This window comes from Acanthaster planci, linkage group LG15 (assembly GCF_054643075.1).
Source record: "Acanthaster planci isolate LZ-2023a linkage group LG15, COTS_SCS, whole genome shotgun sequence".
NCBI classification, from domain to species: domain Eukaryota; kingdom Metazoa; phylum Echinodermata; class Asteroidea; order Valvatida; family Acanthasteridae; genus Acanthaster; species Acanthaster planci.
The window spans coordinates 13,697,612-13,717,463 of record NC_141791.1 but is presented as its reverse complement, the minus strand read 5'-3'; the positions used below and the strand labels follow the sequence as shown (position 1 = coordinate 13,717,463).

The following is a 19,852-nucleotide window of genomic DNA, read 5'->3' as shown; positions in this document are numbered from 1 at the left end:
GAATGACAGCCCGGTAACCAAGAAGTAAGAGTAAAATCCGCAAATGATTAAATTTTTGGATGGTTTGGATTTAGAGTTTTTCCAAAGTGGAGAGTGTGTGGTGGGGATAAGATTATTAAAAAAGACTTTCTCTTTACCAAGTACGTAACTTTCTGCATTACTTTTTGCATCGTTAAAGTGTGTATAGCGCCACCATGCGCTGGATACTTTTCACTCTTCAAATCATGTCAGAGATGTCCGGTGTATCTACCCACCTCCATGGTATCTTGCTTGAAAATTTCTAGTGACTTTTAGGCCTGAGTTTTTCTCATAACAAGACATCTTGGATATCTAAGACCGACATGAACAGCAGCAGTGTAACATGAGATAGTTGAGTCATCCAGCCCTTTTTGAGGGTATGGCCAAGCATATGTAAATTGACGTCGAATATGGGCAGTGATTTAGTTTGGTCTCGTCGAAGTTTGTACAGTCCGCTGCGCGTGGGGCCCGATGTTTTGGTATCGCGCGGTGTCTACTGATATGACACACGGTGTGCAGACGTTCCACAGTGCACACACCGTGTGAGATCTTGCCGTCAAAAACCTCGCATTTCTCCTCTCTGTGGAACTCGTATTTGACTGGGTGGCACAACTGGATATACCCAGTAGGATTTGTGGACCCCGTGGAGGTAATCCTGAGCCTGGACGTCCGGGAAAATACTGCAATTTGAGGACGTTTTGCGGATAACTTTTCCCAGTGACTAGCGTTAGGCTTGTTGGAAAGTTGACGAAGTTGTGCACCGTAGAGACCAAACGATACACCAGTTTACGCGTGCACATAGCAATTGGTACAGTGATAAAACTAACTCCGTGCAGTTTGGATACGTAACCCACTTGCCAAGACTTTTCCCGTGAACAAGTTCTTGAAGACTGGGATGTATCATGATGTCTTTGTCCTCGCCGTATGCGGATTCTGTGGATGGAATTTCACAAAAAATGTATGCAGGAAAGAGGCGTCGCAGGCCGGTCAAACGGTGTGTATTGCTTTTGAAATGAATTAGTTTGGAAATGATTCATGTGTTGTTGTGTTTAGTTTAGTTAAACAGTTTCAAGGAGTGTTTAAAATTTCCTAAGTCATGTGAGTGGTTTTGAAGTGCTGCTTCCACCTAATTTTGTTTTATTTACTGGCTTTTGTTTTGTTTTGCTATGATTGACAATAGATGTAGGTCTTCTGCTTGGAAAAGAATTCCATACAGCTTGCCACTTATTTTTCCCTACAATAACCGAGTATAGCCATCTGAAAGCAAATAACATGACCTAAAATGTCAAATTTAGCAGGGAAAATATTGAGGGAATTCATGTTGAAAATACTTGGAATTTTTCAGACCAGTCTTATATGGTTTGTACCTCCAGAACAGTTTTGGAAGAAAACGGTTTGTGCATAGGATATCAAGCGGGGTCCGTATGTACCTTTTTCCCCTGCTTGTTTCCAATTACGATTAGGCCTATTTAACTTACGATTTATGCATTAAGCTGGTTGTAGTTATGCAAAGACTTAATCAGAAAATAGATTATTTCTATGTGGTCGCTAGATTAAAGTGAAAGTAGCTCATGTGAATTGAGCCTTCCTTCCCCAAAATTGTTTGATTTAATTGAAGACAATTACATAGAAAAGAAAGGACAAACCCAAAAGTTAAAACCACAGTTGTCTTTTACCCGTGCATTGCAGCTAAGTAACGTGAACTGTAAATTATAATCACACTTGATAAATCACAGTTTTCATATCGAGTTGGAGTGAAACTTAATAATTCATATCGCTAAATAACTGTTTTGCCTGAAGTTGAATAATGATGTAACTCCATGGTACCTATAGGAATCCCACGCACACTGTTGTAGAGGTGAAATCCAATCCTAGCAAACGCCATCGTGACCGTCTCAATGCCGAGCTGGACCGCTTGGCCAGCTTGCTGCCGTTCGATGCAGACACCATCTCCAAGTTGGATAAATTATCCATTCTGAGGCTGAGCGTGAGCTACTTAAGGAGCAAGAGTTACTTCAATGGTGAGTGGAAGACGAAAAAAGTGGATTTTCTGTCATTTTATGTAAATGCCTGTCGAATTTCACGGCATTTCAAGGCTTGGCAAAAAAACACAAGATGTTCAACTTCCAAGATGTTTCTGTAAGTTCAAGAACCCCTCAAAGTTCAAATACTTGAAAGAGCTTAAATAAGCTCTTGTTTCTGTCAACCAAAAATTAAAAAATATTTGTTCAATTAGTAAGCCTTAGATTTTGTTGAGGACGGTACAGTATATTAAACCAAAGCTCCCGTTTGTCCCCCGGGATCCCCTATGAGCCCCCAAATTTCTGAAATCCTTCACAGTACAGGAAACATGGCTTAATATTCTTTGGGGTAAAACTTTCCCGATGGTTTTCAGCCCCATTTCAGGAAAAGTGGCTAAGTGCTGTGTCCCTGCAAAATCTGGCCAAAAATTAACTGATTAATTTGGAAGCACGTTTGTTATTTGTTTTAAATCTTTGGACAATAAGAAAAGAAAAATCATCATTGGCAGGGGCTGTCCAGGGAAGGCAAAAGTCATCAGATGTGGCATTGGTATTGCTGGATTAAGTCTAATGTCCACATCTCATGATAAAATTTTTCCAATTTTAGAAAAAAACAAGTAATGAGCTTACTATAGTGGCAGTTCAAATGGTGGTTCTCCTGCTTCTGGAAGAAAACCTGCATAGACTACATAAACATGTACAAAGAGGCTACCAACTAGCTGAAAAATGCCATAAATCTGGTTGGGATATTCAATTAGCCCCCTTGCGTGCATATAAAATTTATGGAGCAAGCTAATAAAAACACTGGCCAGCGCAGGACCTTGATGTGCTGAAATGCAAAGCAGTGAGACAGGAACTTAAAATGTGGCACCATTTCAAGCTTCCACACGTTAAATGCAGACACAGTCTCCCACACTCTCAGCTGAGAGTGGATGTGTGCCAAAGGGTCGTCTGATAAAGTCACGCTTATTACTGTGGCCCCCATTCTGTTTTGTCCCAAATAAATTCTGTTGCAGTTGAAAGGTCACTTTCACGATAGAGACAGACAGATGAGGTGTGGTCATTGTTAACATGTTTCATTTGCCCAAACTTCATTGTTAAACTGTCTGTACTTCCATTGCTAGAAGCCCCCTTTCTATATTGATAGGGGGCAGGGTGCGTTGTTGCCAGACCTACATGTACATGTATAGTGTAAATGTAATTCAACCCCCAAGCAACTCTGTTTCATTGTATATCACACACAAGCCTGCTTGTTATTGTGCTTTTTATGCAGTAGGATTTGCGGTTCACTTAACTTATTTGTCCCAGTTTCCTAGTTGGACTCTGTTCAGAGAGCAGCTCAATGTCCATGCTGACCTGACCAAGCGATTTCTCAAAGAGAATATAAAAGTGAAATTCACAATTTTTCAAACTAGAGCTCCTGTTTTGGGACATACTTAAGAATCTCTTCATCTGTGGGGAGTAGTTTCAAGCTTGTCCCTGAGACCCCTGCCAGTGGCCTCTCTGAGGGGACGGACATACATGTGGTGGAGATACATACCAAAACTCATCCCGATGGGATGCCAATTCAGGCATCTCTTTATTTGGGGGGGTTAGAACCCCTCTCCCACTTTGCTTGATTAGCTGGCATTGTTTGCTCAGCGGAAATGTTTACAAACACTTGCTATGTTACCTGGCTACCGTGCCTCTGATGCCCCAGGGCTGTGCATGGGCTTGTAGGAGCACTTAGCTTGCAGGAAGGTTTGTTCTGGGTGGGTAGTTCCCTTTTGGATGTTGCCTTCAGTGTCTTCTCAATTCTCTTATCTGCCGTGCCCTCTCCCATTTTCCTCTCCCATTTTCGCTGGCCCAAGCTATTCTTGTTGCATATTCATTAACTTTTGCATACTCAACAATTTTGCATAGTTGTACAAAAGAAGCAAGCACACGGTCATTTGAGCAAAACGAGCCACGTGTGGAAGAAGATAGACAGGTACTCGCCATTAAGTAACTGGTAGCAGCGAGTGGTAAATTAATACCTGATTTTCTAGCCTGTACATGACAAGTACATGTACCTTGGAAGTCTATTCCATTTATGCATACGGAAAAATAAAATCCACACAGATCACGTGGATCATTTTAAGCATACGCACATGTAAGCCTACAGTGTACATGTTCATGTACGTGTAATGTAGGTATCCAAGATGTACGCAAGACATAACTTCCAACTTCTGATGGATGGTATTGTATTGCTGTCACCGTCAAAAACAGTCAAAAATTCCTTCCACTTGATCTGCCCCAGTACACAGACACTCTGACTGATAGGACAACAGTGTCAAGAATGTGCCTTTGCATAGGAGGGTTACAGGTGCTGTTGCAAATTAAATGCAAGGTGTCAAACCTATCACAGAGCCTGCCGAAGATGGGCCGACTAATTTTACTCGGACAATGTCCATTTCAGTCCAACTGTGCCTCCTAAATTCTACATGTTCCAAGAAAGCTGAAGAATCCTGAAAGGGTGTCTCAAACATCAGCAAAATCCTGAGCCTTTCATCCTTGATGGAGAATGAGTTTGCTCTCGCTGTTAAATCCAAACCTGTTCAGCCATCGCAGGGAATTAACCAGAGATTATCTGCAGATCAGTGCAACATTAGGGAAGGATCATGGGCCATTTTTACATTGTCACTGCCAGTCAGATCTACTGGTTCATGCACGTGTAGATAATAGGAATGGTCGCTTTATGATCAAAAGTAACTTATTTATTTGTTTATTTTTAATTTTGTTTTCAATTAGAACTTAGAAGATTGAATGCAGTTTAGAGTTGTTCTGCTTTAGGTCTCTGTTTTGGCTGGGCATAGTCGGCAATCGCTACAAAGTGATTTTGCATACCTTGAAATCAAATTGTGCATCAACTGAAAATGATTCCCAGAGGGGTTGACGGTCTTCAGAAGAGAATGTTTTCAAATGTCTTCTTGACACATTTACAGTTAAACGTGCTGCACACCACTTAGTTTAACGGTACATTTCTAGCATGTTGACAGTTATGCAGTCTTTGAGGGGTCATTTTTGTTTAGCATGCGAAGCAAAATAGATTTCTATTTCAAAGTGCTGTCTTTTCGAAGATAAGTCTTCGAGCATGGTGTTTGCTGTCGGGGGACAGAATACTCTTTAACAGGTTGAAGAGCTTTACATGTATCCCTAACTTCCCGAAAAAAAAGAATGCTCAAAAGTCAGATTTTTTGTGTGTAATGATAATACCAGTAGTTCATTGACTTGATGTTGTGAAGGTGAGAAGTTCATGCGATTCAGTGTCAAGAACCGGTACCATGAAATGAACTGACGCACACAAGTAGCAGGCTACAGTAACACTCCTGGCTTGATACAGTATTTGATAATCATGCCGTTTACCAGTCATTGTGAGTGATCCTGTAATGGGCCCACACCAGGGAACCAACTTTGGCCTTGACCTACAAGTTCAGACCGATTGGCAGTCAACAGTCACAGCAGAAAAAAAATGTGGCTGTTTTTCAGTACACTCATGTCTGCCTTTCCAAGTTCTACCGGGCAGGTTGTGAGCTTTCAGACAACTGTAGACTGCATTATTAAAACTATAAAAAAAAATATTTTGATAAGTTTCCTCGAAACCTTGGGTCGTGTTTGATCACAGGAAAATGGGAGCATTTCAACAATCTCACCGAAAAGGAAGGAAATGAAACAAAGGCATGGATTTGTTTTCACAGCTTTATTGTGAAAGTCACACATGCTGGACTCTTAAATAAGATTTCCCTTGTTTAAACAAACATCAAGTAAATCTGTGTTGTTTTGTACATGTTGTATGTACAGGTACTTGGACACGTCTATGTGAAGTTCATCTGTTTTTGTAATGCCTTTTTTGCTCATTTTCCAAGCAAAGCTGATTTTTCCATTAGATGAAGGAAGTGTGTCTGCATGAACACGAAGTACTGCGGCTGATGAGTTGGTGCTTTCTCTCAATGAATGAAACTCTGGTGTCCCTTGGCATGTCCTGGACTGTCATCAGGAAGGGTGTCAATTTTGTGGGGGGGGGGGAGAGGTAGACTGCACCACAAATTGTTTCTGTCTGAACGTTTTACTCCCATGACCACAGATTCAGCAGAAGAGGAAGATAAAGTGGCAATCGGTTGGCTTGTAGCCAGCAAGGAGTGGTTATCCCATTAACCTGTATCTGCTCTAGGAAGTTTGGGGGGGGGTATTGTGAACCTTGACCTTTGTCTTTTTGCTCATCCTGAGTCAGGGAGAAGTAACTTGTGTTTCAACAGCTGTGGAAATCAAGTTTGAACATGTTCTTGCTCTCTCTGTTGGCACGCTTATAAATTGGGATCTCTTGTAGAGTTTTCTTGGTCGGTTTAATAAGAATTGATATGAATACTTTGAATTTGTACATGTAGCTTCATATTCCTGCATCAGTTCTTGAGATCTTACCATCCACCTCTGTGCACAATTTGTAGCGCTTTCTACATTTGTGGCCCGGCTGCTGAATGAGACTTCTCACCGCACAATAGCTGCACAAAGTGTACATGTTGCACAGTTATGGCACATTATGCCCACCACAATGCCTCACTGTAACCGCCCGGCTTGGCTGAATCGAACGGCTGTTTGCCCAATCCTCTTTCCGTGCCCACTTGAGGGGGATTTAAACTAGGCCGGGATTGTGCCTCGAGACCTGGGGGGACCCCTCTATACAAACTCTTGTGTTCCTGTCCTTTTGTCGCGACCATTCTCCGAGTTCCCTTTCAGAAACCCCCCTTAAAAGCAGCAGGGGAAGAAAAGAGAGAGAGAGAGTGAATTTATTGTTGGCATTGTGGGCCAGGAACGAAGAAGACAGAGAGAAATCATTTCGGGCCAGAAAAGAAATGACCCATGCTTTTGTTTGGCTTCTGTGATTGAATGGGGGAAGGGGTTGGGGACAAACAAGTCCTTGTGTGTTGCACGCCGCATTTTGAGAGAAAAACTACAAGAGGGGCAATACTTTGTTGCTTGAACCAAAGTCAGTTCTGATTTTTGGCATGCTAGACTGGCCTTTGAACGGACTGGAAACTGGTGTTTCGCATCTCAACTCTTGACAGTTTTTTTTTTGGGAGGGGGGTTCCAGAACACAGTACTACCCCTGTGAAAATTGTCCTTGGGTACTGGGAACAGTTCAATTCATAATATGCATGGATCTCTGGGGGGAGGGTGATTAGTCTGCTTCCATGCCAGAAGCGTGTTATGCAATATATTTTCAACCAGCCGTGATACCTATTAATTAATAGGCAGAACGCGTGCAAGAACCTGCTTGTAACCACCTGTCTTTCTTTTGCCGATTGGGGGTGTACCTCAGCTCGGGGCGGATTTGGCCGTCTCGCACTGATACTGTATGTTCGAGCAATTACTGTTTGAAGACCACTGGTCGATGTTCCGTGGTAACCTGTGATTGGAATATAAAGCTACCTTGGGTACCAGGCCAAATCAACCGGTTGATGAATGGTTGTTGCTAAAAGTTGCCTCATGTACAGGTAAAGTGGGCCGTATCAGCCCATGATATACGCATTTACCAGTAAATGCTTAATGTTGAAGTCACAAATTGGCCAAAGCAAATGCTAAACATGCAGTTCTGACAACAGAACTTGTACATACATACACGTATATGTAGGGTCTACATTTGTCCGATCACAAATTGCTCCGCATCTTCATTCCCTCCTGGTTCTGTGTCATCAGAGAAACATTTCAGGTTGACAAAAGGTTGAAAAAGCAATTCCCAAATGGGATTTCATCTCATTGGGGGGGCAACAGAGGGAAGTGTTCAGTGTACATGTTTTCTCCAAGAATTGTATTGGTGTTGACCGTTCCACTCAAATTTCAACCATATTCTGCCTGGAGACTTGCTCCAAGCCCAGGAAAAACATCTCGCCCGAAAATCAAACAACATGTCAAGGGTTTTGAGCCCCTGTGGACACCAGGCCGAGTCGAACAAGCCGAGTTATTGACACACCATCTCATAAAGTAATTTCTACAAAACCGGCATGACCGGGGGAAATTACACCAGGAGGTAAATGTGTTCAAGCTCTGTGAATTTTTTTGCCCATTTGTCATACTCCTGTGTCCTGTGTGGTGGATGATTAAGCAGGCAATCCCCTTAAGCCCACGTGACTGAGCTAGTCAATCCAGCTAGGCACTCTGGCAACCAGCTTGCTCATCCACCATCAGTAGCCTTGACCTCGACTCCTTCAGACCCCCCATATTACACTATAATGTTTTACCCCAGGGGTAGGGACTCAACCTGTCTCCAAATTCCTCACTCCGTAACTCCCCGGAGTGCCACTTCCCTGGTTGTCAGCCAAATGGAGAACCCCGTCCTTCTCTCCTCCGCAATCTCCCCAAGATTTCTCCCCCGGTCTGTCCTCGCCCTGCATCGTCGTTTCTTTTTATTTCCACCGACTCTCCTTCCTCGCTTCATCCCCCGAGGCTCTCTTGGATATTAGGCAAAGGATGTGTCCAAAGACCCTTTAAGCATTTGCAAGGGTACTATTGATAAAACGAGGGGGGGGGGATTTTTCTCGGCAAATCAATGATATTGCATTGCCACCAGGAGAACGGGCCAAAGAGATCTTGTACATGTACTTTATTGACCAGGACTGAGGCGGTTTATTTTCACACCCCGGCACTCTCACAACAGGCTAGATGTGCTTCGATATTGTTTTCAGTGTGCGCCTTTCAGGTTGCCCATAATGTTCAGTTCAGAGTAGTGTAGTGCCTTGTAAAAACAACTGTTATATTTCATTTAATCATTTTTCAATTTATTAAAAGAAGTTTCAGTAAAAGGCTTTTTTTGTAAAAAGAAAAGGCACTGATGAGTGGTGGTGTTTTCTCTTCAAATGTGTACATTTCATTTCTTAATCAAATGTGTAAGGGAAAGAATAAAAGCTGTCAAGAAAAAGATGGATCGTTGGATAAATGGAAAAAAAAAATGAAATTGATCGCTGTAATCAGATGATTAATGGCCCGCGAAATGATTGTCTGTCTCCCACACAAACAACAATCAAGTCCAGTAGGCGGTGCGGAGGTGCACTTTCTTTTTAATGAAAGTTTATGGTGCTGGCAATAAATTGGAATAATACACCGATGTTCCTTGATTGATGACTCCACAGTCAGTGCATGCTGTCTCCCTATTACGCAAAACACACCACACGAAAGTTCAGTGCCACTTGTTCACGGATACATGTATCTGTCGGTCTTTGTGGCTGTGAAGTTCGAAGACGTGAAAGGGTCACAAGGAGTGTTGACTCTCATGGACTGGCCTGCCCAGTCACCAGATTTGAACCCTATAGAGTTGCTATGGGGAGAACTGGACCGTAAAGTAAGAGAGAAATGGCCGAGTCAAACGCATCTATGGGAGCTTCTTTAGCAGACAAGATATTTCATGGGATTATTTGGAAAAATTGATGGATAGGATGCCAGGAGTCTGCCGTGTAGTCATAGCTGCAAAAGGAGGCTTTTTTTTTTGAGGAACAGATGGTCTAGAGTAGCAGCAAACGTGTAATAGTTGTTGAAAAAAAAAATTATGGCACAAATCACCAAAATAGTTGTAAATAGGCCCAAATGGGTTCATAATCCTTGCGTAAGCTGACACAGCTGCACAAGTGACAAGTATCACATTATGAAAACTCTTTTGCTGCTAATGGTGTGGAGCATTTCACCAGAATATCAATAAAACATGTGTTATCATCAAACAAACTTGTTGACTCATCACGTTCCCAAACGTTTGGAGGGTAGTGTATGTCAGTACTCCAAGGGAAACCCTGGTTGGAATTAAGCCACCAATTAAACATCTACCTGTACACTAGATCTATAGTAAAGATTGCGGTAACACCATGTATTTATCTCTTCTTTGAGTATGTGTGGTTCTGAGAAGAACCGGGGAATAACTCGACGTTTCGAACAGTGTACTCTGTCCGTCTTCAGGAGACTGCCTGTCAGCAAGAAAATGCACCAAGAAAGAAATACTGTGCAAGTTCTGTTACACATTCTGCAAGACATTTCTGAAGTCATACAGGGGTACAGGGATTTATGGGGGGAGGGGGAAAAGAGAGGAAGGGAGGGGGGTTATTGAAGTGGTGTGTAAAACAAGTTGTACTTTACATTTGAACCGCCTTGTTGAATGGAGCATTCCGTCCATCACGGTCATGGACTTGTTCAGTGTTCATCAGTGCACTCCTGGGTCCTGAAGCACTAATTAGCTTGAATGTCGCACAGTGCACTGACCTTGAGTGCTTTGGTTTGTACATGTACATGTAGGTCAAGGAACTAGTTGCCTTGGACTTGTCCCTTCATTTGGCAAGGGATAATAATCAACCCACGATCCCATTATACAAATGAACCAGTCCATGATCCAGGGGCCAAATCCTTCAGTCTGCACATTAGTGTTTGTTTAGTCTGGTGAAGGGGTTGTCAAAGATCAAAGGTCATGACCTTATCTGTATAGGGAGTACATGTACTGATCAGTGTGGAAGTGGGAACGATACAAAGCTCTTTAGTAACTTATAGCACATTGGAAATGCAAATGCCTTTTGCCTTTGTTGTTGCATGAGCTTACATTTGGAAGCTTCATAGTGTGGAATTAGCAACGTCCCAAGATCCCAAATTGATAAAGATTTTAGAACTAGGAAGAGAGAACCTTTGTTTGGATGGATTTCAGGAGTTGTGAAAAACCCAACATGGAAATTTATACTGTTACACTGTGAAAAAAAAAGAGATCGGCTTTGGGTCGTCATCGAATGAGTTCGTCACATGATCACAAGTTAAAGGCTTTGGATCGTCATCGAATGAGTTCCTCACATGATCACAAGTTAAACTTGATCAAAATACTGTACACCTCTTACTGTTGATGTGCTCCACCGAGGTATCAACCAGCCTCACATTTGTACATGTACCCAATAATAAATATCGACCTCCTGCCCTACACCCATGTCATCTTTGGCCAGTGACCCACCACTCGGCATTCTTGTACTGTATGTACCATTCATCCATGCATGTACTGTACATGTACATTCTGCCGGGGCTGTTGAGATTGGCAGTTTTTGCCTAGTCAAAGAAATACAGCATACCTGCCAAGAATTTGACCTTGCCTCAGGCAGGGAGGAAAAAAATGAAGAAAAATTTACCAGCTGGGCCCCTTGGATGTTGATGTCGAGTGAAAATGTGCACAGTTTATGAAGCAATGAAAAAAAATCTGTTGGAATAACCACTGCAAATCTTAGTCGTGGTGGCTCTCTCAAATTCAGTTGCTGCCTTCAACTCCTTGACATTCAGAGTGAGGCTGTGCTCAGAGTGAGGCTGTGCTCAGAGTGAGGCAGTGGACTGAAAACAATTGAGCAAGCTTAAACAAGTGGATGTTAGCTACCAGAGTTACATGTAATTATTTGGCTTCACTGGAAAAGGGCATTTAATATTAGTCGACCACTCAGCAGACATCAAGATAAAGCTGTCTGGCACAGTTTATTTACCAAGAGACAAAAGCTGTGTTCAAACTTTATAGTCATTAATATACTGGACAGGTACCCAAACATGCAGCCACAAGTTTCCCGAGCAGTTCAACTACTTCTCCAGCTTTTGCATTGTCTCTTTTCCTAGAAGCATTTGCAGGCCTCACGCCCAGTATTCTCACGAGCAGACACACACTCTAGCTCTGGCATGTATGTAACTGCATAAGCCCGATTTCCCTATTGATGTAAAGAGATACGTGTACATGTACACATGTACAGAGGGCACCATTGATCAGTTTCCCACGATAAGCATCATATGGAAACACTTCATCACGACTGATGCACACAGGGATGGCAAAATTGAACTCTGTTCTTCAACTTGATTCAACTTTGCCGACTATCTGCATTGAGTCTCCAGAGATAGGCCTATACAAACATGCAGGCTGACATAACGGGTGTACATCATTGTCCCTCTCGCGCAGTACCGCTCATTCTGCCCTTTTTCTCCTCGTTTACTGACACATGACGCCCTAAAAGTCAGCAAAATAGCTAATCATAAACAAAATTCATGTACATCAAACTGGAGTATCAGTCTTTATCTCTTGCGTGCCATCAATGTTTGTTACGACCATATGGATACCGGTACAACTTTCGATAACAGAAAAATAAAAGGAGAGGACCCTTCTATAAATAGCACTCATTTTGTAGCTGTAGATATCTAGTTTAAATGTTTAATTGTTTATTAATGACGGCCTCTTAAGTCCCATTGCAGCTCTCAGTTTGTGAAACAGTGCTTCCTGTTTTTTCATTCACAGGTGCATGGGAACTTTTTGTAAATGTCTCCAAAAGGACCCATTTTCTGGTGTGGCTGAGATGAAATTTGCTCTACTCTGATAACGTCATTAAAGTATAACTTGTTGGGGCTGACGGTTTAAGTACCGTCACTGATAAGCCAGGTCGCGGTACGTGGCCACGATACAACGCTATCATTGAAACTGCATGATGCACACAGTATTAATCATGTCAGAAAAAGTCAACGTTGCTACTCAATGACGATTGTTTTTCCCCTTGCATTAAATTTTTGTCATTGTAACAAAAATATACACCGAACTAGAGCAAAGGGCAAATGCAGAAAAAAGAACAATAAACACTGGAGAAATTGATGTATTGGGCACTCAGTGAAGTTTTTCTTTTACTGAAATTGTGGACCCTGCAAGTCTTACAGGAGAGCCAGTACGTAGCACCGTCCTGAATAGTTAATACATACAGGATAGCCGGTACCCAGCACCATCCTGAACAGTTAATACATACAGGATAGCCGGTACCCAGCACCATCCTGAATAGTTAATACATACAGGATAGCCGGTACCTAGCCCCATCCTGAATAGTTAATACATACAGGATAGCCGGTACCCAGCAGCGTCCTGAATAGTTAATACATACAGGATAGCCGGTACCCAGCACCATCCTGAATAGTTAATACATACAGGATAGCCGGAACGCAGCACCGTCCTGAATAGTTAATACATACAGGATAGCCGGAACGCAGCACCGTCCTGAATAGTTAATACATACAGGATAGCCGGTACCCAGCACCATCCTGAATAGTTAATACATACAGGATAGCCGGTACCCAGCAGCGTCCTGAATAGTTAATACATACAGGATAGCCAGAACGCAGCACCGTCCTGAATAGTTAATACATACAGGATAGTCGGTACGCAGCACCGTCCTGAATAGTTAATACATACAGGATAGCCGGTACGCAGCACTTTCCCGAATAGTTAATGCATTCAGAATAGCCGTTACGCAGCACCGTTCTGAATAGTTAATACATTCATGGGAACAACTTCCCTTGCAACTCTTTGTTGTGGAATGTTTGTTAGCAGCAAATATCACATCACAATATGTAGCATCCCTAGGCAACTGTCTCAATCTGTGTATGACTCCATTCTGCCGGCCGTACAATTGACAAATTCGTCAACAATGTGGTTGGAAAACCCCCCTCGCAGAGAGGTGCATTGTGTGTCGATGTGAATGAAGTGAAGGCAGACTTTGTACAAACGGACATCCACGATGCACAATACTTTTTTGTGACATTAGCGTTCTTTCACACCTATTCAAGGCTTGTATTTTTTGTGTCTTTTAGAGGACAAAACCAGTTAGTCAGCCAAACCTCACATTCACCCAACCACATATTGTCCCCCGTTCCATGAAATAAATTCCTCCAAGCCAAACCAATAACCCACCCTACCGCCATTCTCCACTGCATAAACTCACTCTCGACTCCTCCCCAAACTCGAAATCCCTGGTACCAGTTGATGTTCTCACTATACTCTGGACCTTTCAATATCAATATTATCATTACCACAATTTACTCAAAGCTTGAAAAGGAAAGTAGGTCAGACACCAGCCACAGACTTTTTTTTCACCACCGTAGAAGTAGGCCAGCAGGCAATACAGAAAGTCGACACAGTAGGCCTACATAGGTACGTATGGTAGGTCTGTAGGCCTATGTGAAGTCAAGAAGGGTATGGTGAACATGCACTTTGGTTTTTGGACAGAGACATTGACAAAAAATTGAAGCGTGTTTGCTGGCATTGACAAGATGATTTTCCGCTGCACTCACTCAGGTTTTTTTTCTGTGATTTGAAATCTGGAAAGGGCATGTGGGGGAGGGTAGTCTCAAGGTGGGAAAACGCATATCATTGCAGGTGATAAACACATAGGTGTTTACCAAAAGAAATCATTTATTTGAAGCAACTAAGTTCTGATGCCCAGATTTGTGCATGGCAAGCTTCTCTTTCATTTTCACAAAAGGCAGTTTTTTAAATTTAAAAACGAAATTCTTGAAAATCGGCACATGAAGATGTCAAGATCTCCAGTACATGTGTTTTTATTTTTATTTATTTCTGTTCATCCAACAGCGTCTTTTCTGCCGATTACAGAATGACGTGATAATTAAGAAGACAATGAAGAAATGTTGAGTTTTAGAGGTGGGAGGAAAACCCCCAGATAACTACTCCAAGGAAAACCCCTTGTATCAGGCAGGGACTGAAAACTCAACCCGCACGCTGACCTACATGGTATATGTACATGTAGGTGGGATTCGAACCCGGGCCGCAGAGGTGGAAAGCAAGAAGAAAGAGCTACTATGCCAACGTCACCCCCCAATGTACATCTGTTACATGTACACTGTGCATGAACATTGTGTCTGATAATTATCTGTACATGTACATGTAGTATTCAGTGTCATATTAATCTCATGTCAAGCTGTACGTAGATTGTGCCATGTGCAGTTATCATTTGAACTCCATGTTTGCTTTCCAGGGGCCTCCGGGCTACCACCCTAATAGAAAACCAAAAGAATCAACATTTCGAGGCCATTTATCAGTACACGGCAGATTTCCGAAGATAACTTTTCTTGTCAAGGGGACATTTGGCCTCCTGTCCCTCCCAACCTGTTCAGGTTTCAATTTCCACAACACCCCTGGTTGGTGTTAGTGTGGACTCTTCCCTGAAGCGAATGTTCCAAAACTGAGAGATGAGAACTATGCAAGTTTGAATGACTGATATTGTACACAAACACTCCTTAGGTAGAGACCCTATCATTATTGTAGTGGGTAAGGTTTACCTTGAACATTTCCTGACAGCTTACCGACACCTTACATTCGAGCCAAATCTGGATGTGGTCAGTCCAAGTGGGCAAAAGACACATGAATGTGACGATTAATCATCTTTCCACAGAGGACCGACTGATCTGTTTCCTAAATGATTAATGCCAAGTTGTAAATTTACAAGAAGCAGGTTTCAGTAGGAATACAGGACAGGAGTTGTCAGTGCACACGTGGTCCCGTTTGTGTATGAACGACTGTTAACAGGGGTTCTCACAAATCCTCATGGAAGAAACAGAGAACTCCAATTGTCGACGACGTACATGCAGCTGATAATATCAGGCACTGTCGGCCGATCTGCACAACTGCATTGGTCACTTGCTCTGCACCACCGCGTCTATCTGAAGAAATATCTCCCACTTTACTTCCCCTCTTCAATAACGGTCTTTCCCAGTGGTGAATGAGAAAGAGAGATCAGCTGATGGAAAAACAGATGGGCAGGTCCTTCTGCGAGATTTGATCTGTGAGATCGGGCAGATCGACTGATTGTATCTAGGAATTTGATATGTGCTCACTAAATTGAACTTCAGTATTATAAATGAATAGTTAAAGTTCGTTTTGAACCTGTTCACTTACCAGTACTTGTCCATTCCTTTCATATCATTTGTCATCATTTCCTTTCATTTTGTTTTGTTTCATTTCATTAATATTTCCATTTGGTTTCAGTTTGTTTTGCTTCATTTTAATTTCATTTCTGATTCCTATTTAATGTAGCATCTCTTTTCCCTGTCCCATTCATCCATTGCACGTACAAGTACACGTACATGTACGTCATACATGTACTGGTACCCATGACCAGACTGTGCTTGATGAACTTACAAACCACATGGAGGCAGTCTAACCGCTCCGATTAACCATAACCTACAAGATCACTTCCAAGTCCCACCAAAGCTTTTTGGAGGGCTTTCTGTTTTTCGTTTTTTTTTTTTTCCGGGTTGAGAACGGTGGAGCCTAGCCACTGTGACCTCCTATAAAACTTATCCCTGAAAGTTGCAGCGCAACAAGTGCACCATCGCTTTCCTCCATTTTGACAGGATGTAGCCACATTCCTGGTAGACTTGCTGATGGAGTCAGGATGAAGACTTCACATGGCCCTTTGTCACGACCATGCATTGCATCATCTTAAAACTGCTTCGGTCAATCTGCTGCAGAGTTTGAGTTCTGATTTCGGGACAGTACAGTAGTTCATGGTACATGCAATCAAGTACACACGTATGCATTTGAACTCCTCATGAACCTCTCTGAGGAACATGCCCAGGCTTGACCGAAAGCATTTTATCTTCCTCTACGCATATCTTGCTTCCCTTTCCCCCTTTATTTTTTGACCATCTGTTTCTTGAATGAAAACAGCATCACGCTCTGTATGGCAACAATTTCATCCTCCTTTCAGTTGTGTGTCTCACGCTCTCGAGCGGCAACTTGAGTGTTGACCAGTCTGTAGTTGAGATCACTCCACACTCGAGAGCGCCTACCAGTTTGACACGGCAGAAGCACGCTCCCAGCTGTTGTTATGCAGAGAGACTGTTACCACGCTATGTCTCCCCGGGGGAGGGGAGGGTGGATTCCATTATGTCATACTCTATACATGTATTTGTATGGGTACAGATTCCGCTCTTCCTGATTGGTCGAATCCAGAATCCTCCAAATTTCTCCTCTTTGCAGAAAAGGATTTTGGAGGATTTGGGAAGGTTAGGGTTTTAATGTTACCGTCTGAAAATGCGGAAGATTTGCTGACCAGAAGGCAGGAAAGACATAACCATTCTGGTCCATATACCAATAAGAGGATGCAACATGGAAAAAAAAACACACACAGGAAGGGGAGGGACACAGTGATTTGGTGTATCGGTACATGGATTGGTCTCTGGTTTGGACGGGGGTTTGTGTCGCTGAGAGAAGGTGTTAAAAACACTGTGTTGATAAAATGTACCCTGGTCAACATTCTTGGGTTGAGGATGATAGCCTTTGCATCACATTTTTGTTCGGCTTGTCCCACCAAACTACCAGCACATATTACGGTCGCCAACTAATAAATCACTATGTAAATGCATATAAACATGTCCGCAGCACAAGGATACCTGTAGATAAAATTACAGGAGCCTAGAAAAAAAAATTAATAATTGGGTCTAACTGTTGATAGTCAACCTCAGAAAATAATGGGAGGGGGAATTGACTTTGAAGAGTTCGGCTGATGCTGTCGCTTTTTGTGACTGACGTCTGATAGGAAAGATACCTGTACCTGGTTTGATAACTGGCACACAAACACCTGGAGCTAGAGGTCTAAAGGCCTGATGGAACACTGGTAATTTTTGTTCAAGGTCTGGAAATTTAATTGACAGAATTTTTGAAATACATTTATTTTTATTTTTTTTCCCTTTTATTTCAGCATCTTTTTGGACTTGGGAAACTGTATGTGTAACTTTTTAAAGAATTTTTTTGGAAATTCTGGCAGTCGGGATGACGTCATTGAGTCTTGATTATTCTCTCTGATTGGTCAGTTGGTGGCTTTTCCACATTTCACACTCAAAACTCAAAGGGGCAAAGTAGTGCTGTTGTCTATGGGGAAAATCTGAATTATTGACTAAACTCTTAATCTTTATATCAAATGTGCCTGAAATTTCACTTTTTATGCGCTATAATTATTTCCCTGATTGTACCAAAAAGGTTTCAGTTATTTTATCATGTTACACCAAAAAAGGAGGAAAATATGCAAATCCCTATACAAAGTGAACGGAGAGTTGCTCCTTTGCTCAGACATAAGTGTAATAAATGGATTAACCTCCGGACACGAGAGTGTTTAAGATCTTGCCTCTGACTTAAACAGATCGTCCCCTGGTTCAAAGTTATACTGAAATTTAGAATGTCAAAAATATGGACTTGTAATGTGCAATCTGTCATTGCACACTCATTTTATTTATTGGTATAATTCCACACTGTATGCCAAATTTTTGGATGCCAAGTTTGTAACCCTGCCACCTCCACACTCATTATGAAGGGATAAATACATTTACAGTCTGGGCCCTACGGTTTGCAAACACCGTAAACAATCCCTCTGAGTATTAAAGGTCGAGTCCAAAGGGTCAAGTGCTACTGGGTCACCTCGTTAGGGTCTGTCCTCAGTCACGCACATGCCTGGCTGTGATGACTTGCTGTAACTTCAAAGGGGGGCATGATGGCACGTGCTTTGCAGGCGCTCCGGGGTTGCACTTTTTTGGGGTCTCCTTCGTTTGGAGAGTTTTGATTTGGCTATCGTGGCCTGGAGATGTCAGACAATCCACTAGCTGTGGATCATTCAAATGGTGGAAGCGTTTGGCAGTCTGAATCAGGGATTAAGAAAGGGTTGGCGGAAAATGTACCATGCTGTCCTGGTACATTGCAATGACTGTACGTGTCCATGGACGTATGGTTAAAATCAAACACTTTCCACTCAAAGTAGAGTTCTTACAGATACCGGTACATGTCAAAAACAAAATAGATAAATACAGTTTCTGTACATAAAATGTGCATGTGTGTGAATTATAAAAACACACCCCCTTCCAAAAAAAAGACACTGTCCACCTGACAGATGTTTTTCTGTCTTAGACTGCATCCGAATCTCTTGTCTAGAGCTAGGTCTAGGTCTTTGCTCCATTTAAAATGCGTGGAGACGCGTAGACGACAGACCTAGCCATAGCTCTGGAAGCCCGTTTCGGACACGGCCTCAGACTGTCAAATGCTAATACTGTACATGTATATATATCTGATATTCCCAACAAGTCTGATTCACTGTTTGTACCATTTACAACGGATAATCATGCGTTTCCTGACATTAACCCTAACAGTCCCGAATGCTACAAAGTGCTACTTAGTAGTAAAATGTAGTACTCAGCCCTGTCGCTTGTAAGAGGACATGACATTATTGTTCAATAGAGAAGACAATGTACCTTACAGTGCTGTGGCACTATGAATGCATGGCTTCATTGTTCTCTGTACAAGTAACAATGGAAGTAACCTAGCCACAAGTAGTAATCTGTAGCGCTAGGTCCTTCAGGCTCAAAGTGTTATGTACTATTTTGTAGTACCAAGGACCTAAAGCCAAACAACGCCCGGTACTGTCTGGGTTAAAAACCTTTTTTTTTCCACTGCATCACCAGGATATTACATGTAATTCTCCCTGATTGAAATAGCTTTATATGTGAATGATATTTAGCTCTTTTTCCCCCAATAAACATTGATGCATTGTTGAGCACATGCAGACCAGATGATGAGAACAATAACAAGGGGAAAGGCCTTTTTTTTGTACCGTGAGAGGCAAGTTCATGTCTGGTTTCATTCATTTGGCATACTCACTCGTCCCCACTCGTCCCCATTGAAGCTAGAAGATACATGCGATTCTGACATTACAATTCAGATCACTGTGGAAATGTAAGTTGCAGTGTTAAAATTAGTACTGGTTGGTTAATTCCTAGCATAAACTCAGAAAGAGGTGTCTCTTTCACATTTAGAAATGAGACTTCCAAATATTATCAATCAAAGCAAGAACTGCAATAGATGTTTTTAGATGTGCACCCCACTGGTATGTGTAGAATGTTCATGTACATATATACATTTTAAAAATCAACATTCAGAACTTAAGAATTCCATGTCCAGTGTTTTTCCTGTGAAGCAATTTTCCCAGCCTCTTTCA

The 19,852-nt window shown here is 42.2% G+C and overlaps 1 protein-coding gene across 1 annotated transcript in view; it reads left to right on the top strand.

Moving 5' to 3' along the window:
- The first annotated feature begins 218 nt into the window (after window positions 1-218).
- LOC110978844 (uncharacterized) overlaps window positions 219-19,852 on the top strand; it is a 90,631-nt gene continuing 70,997 nt past the window's right edge. The window contains exons 1-2 of the mRNA XM_022234133.2: window positions 219-1,012; window positions 1,852-2,039. Coding sequence (XP_022089825.2) covers window positions 921-1,012; window positions 1,852-2,039 — 280 coding nt within the window. The 5' untranslated portion in view covers window positions 219-920. The remainder of the gene's footprint in view (window positions 1,013-1,851; window positions 2,040-19,852) is intronic.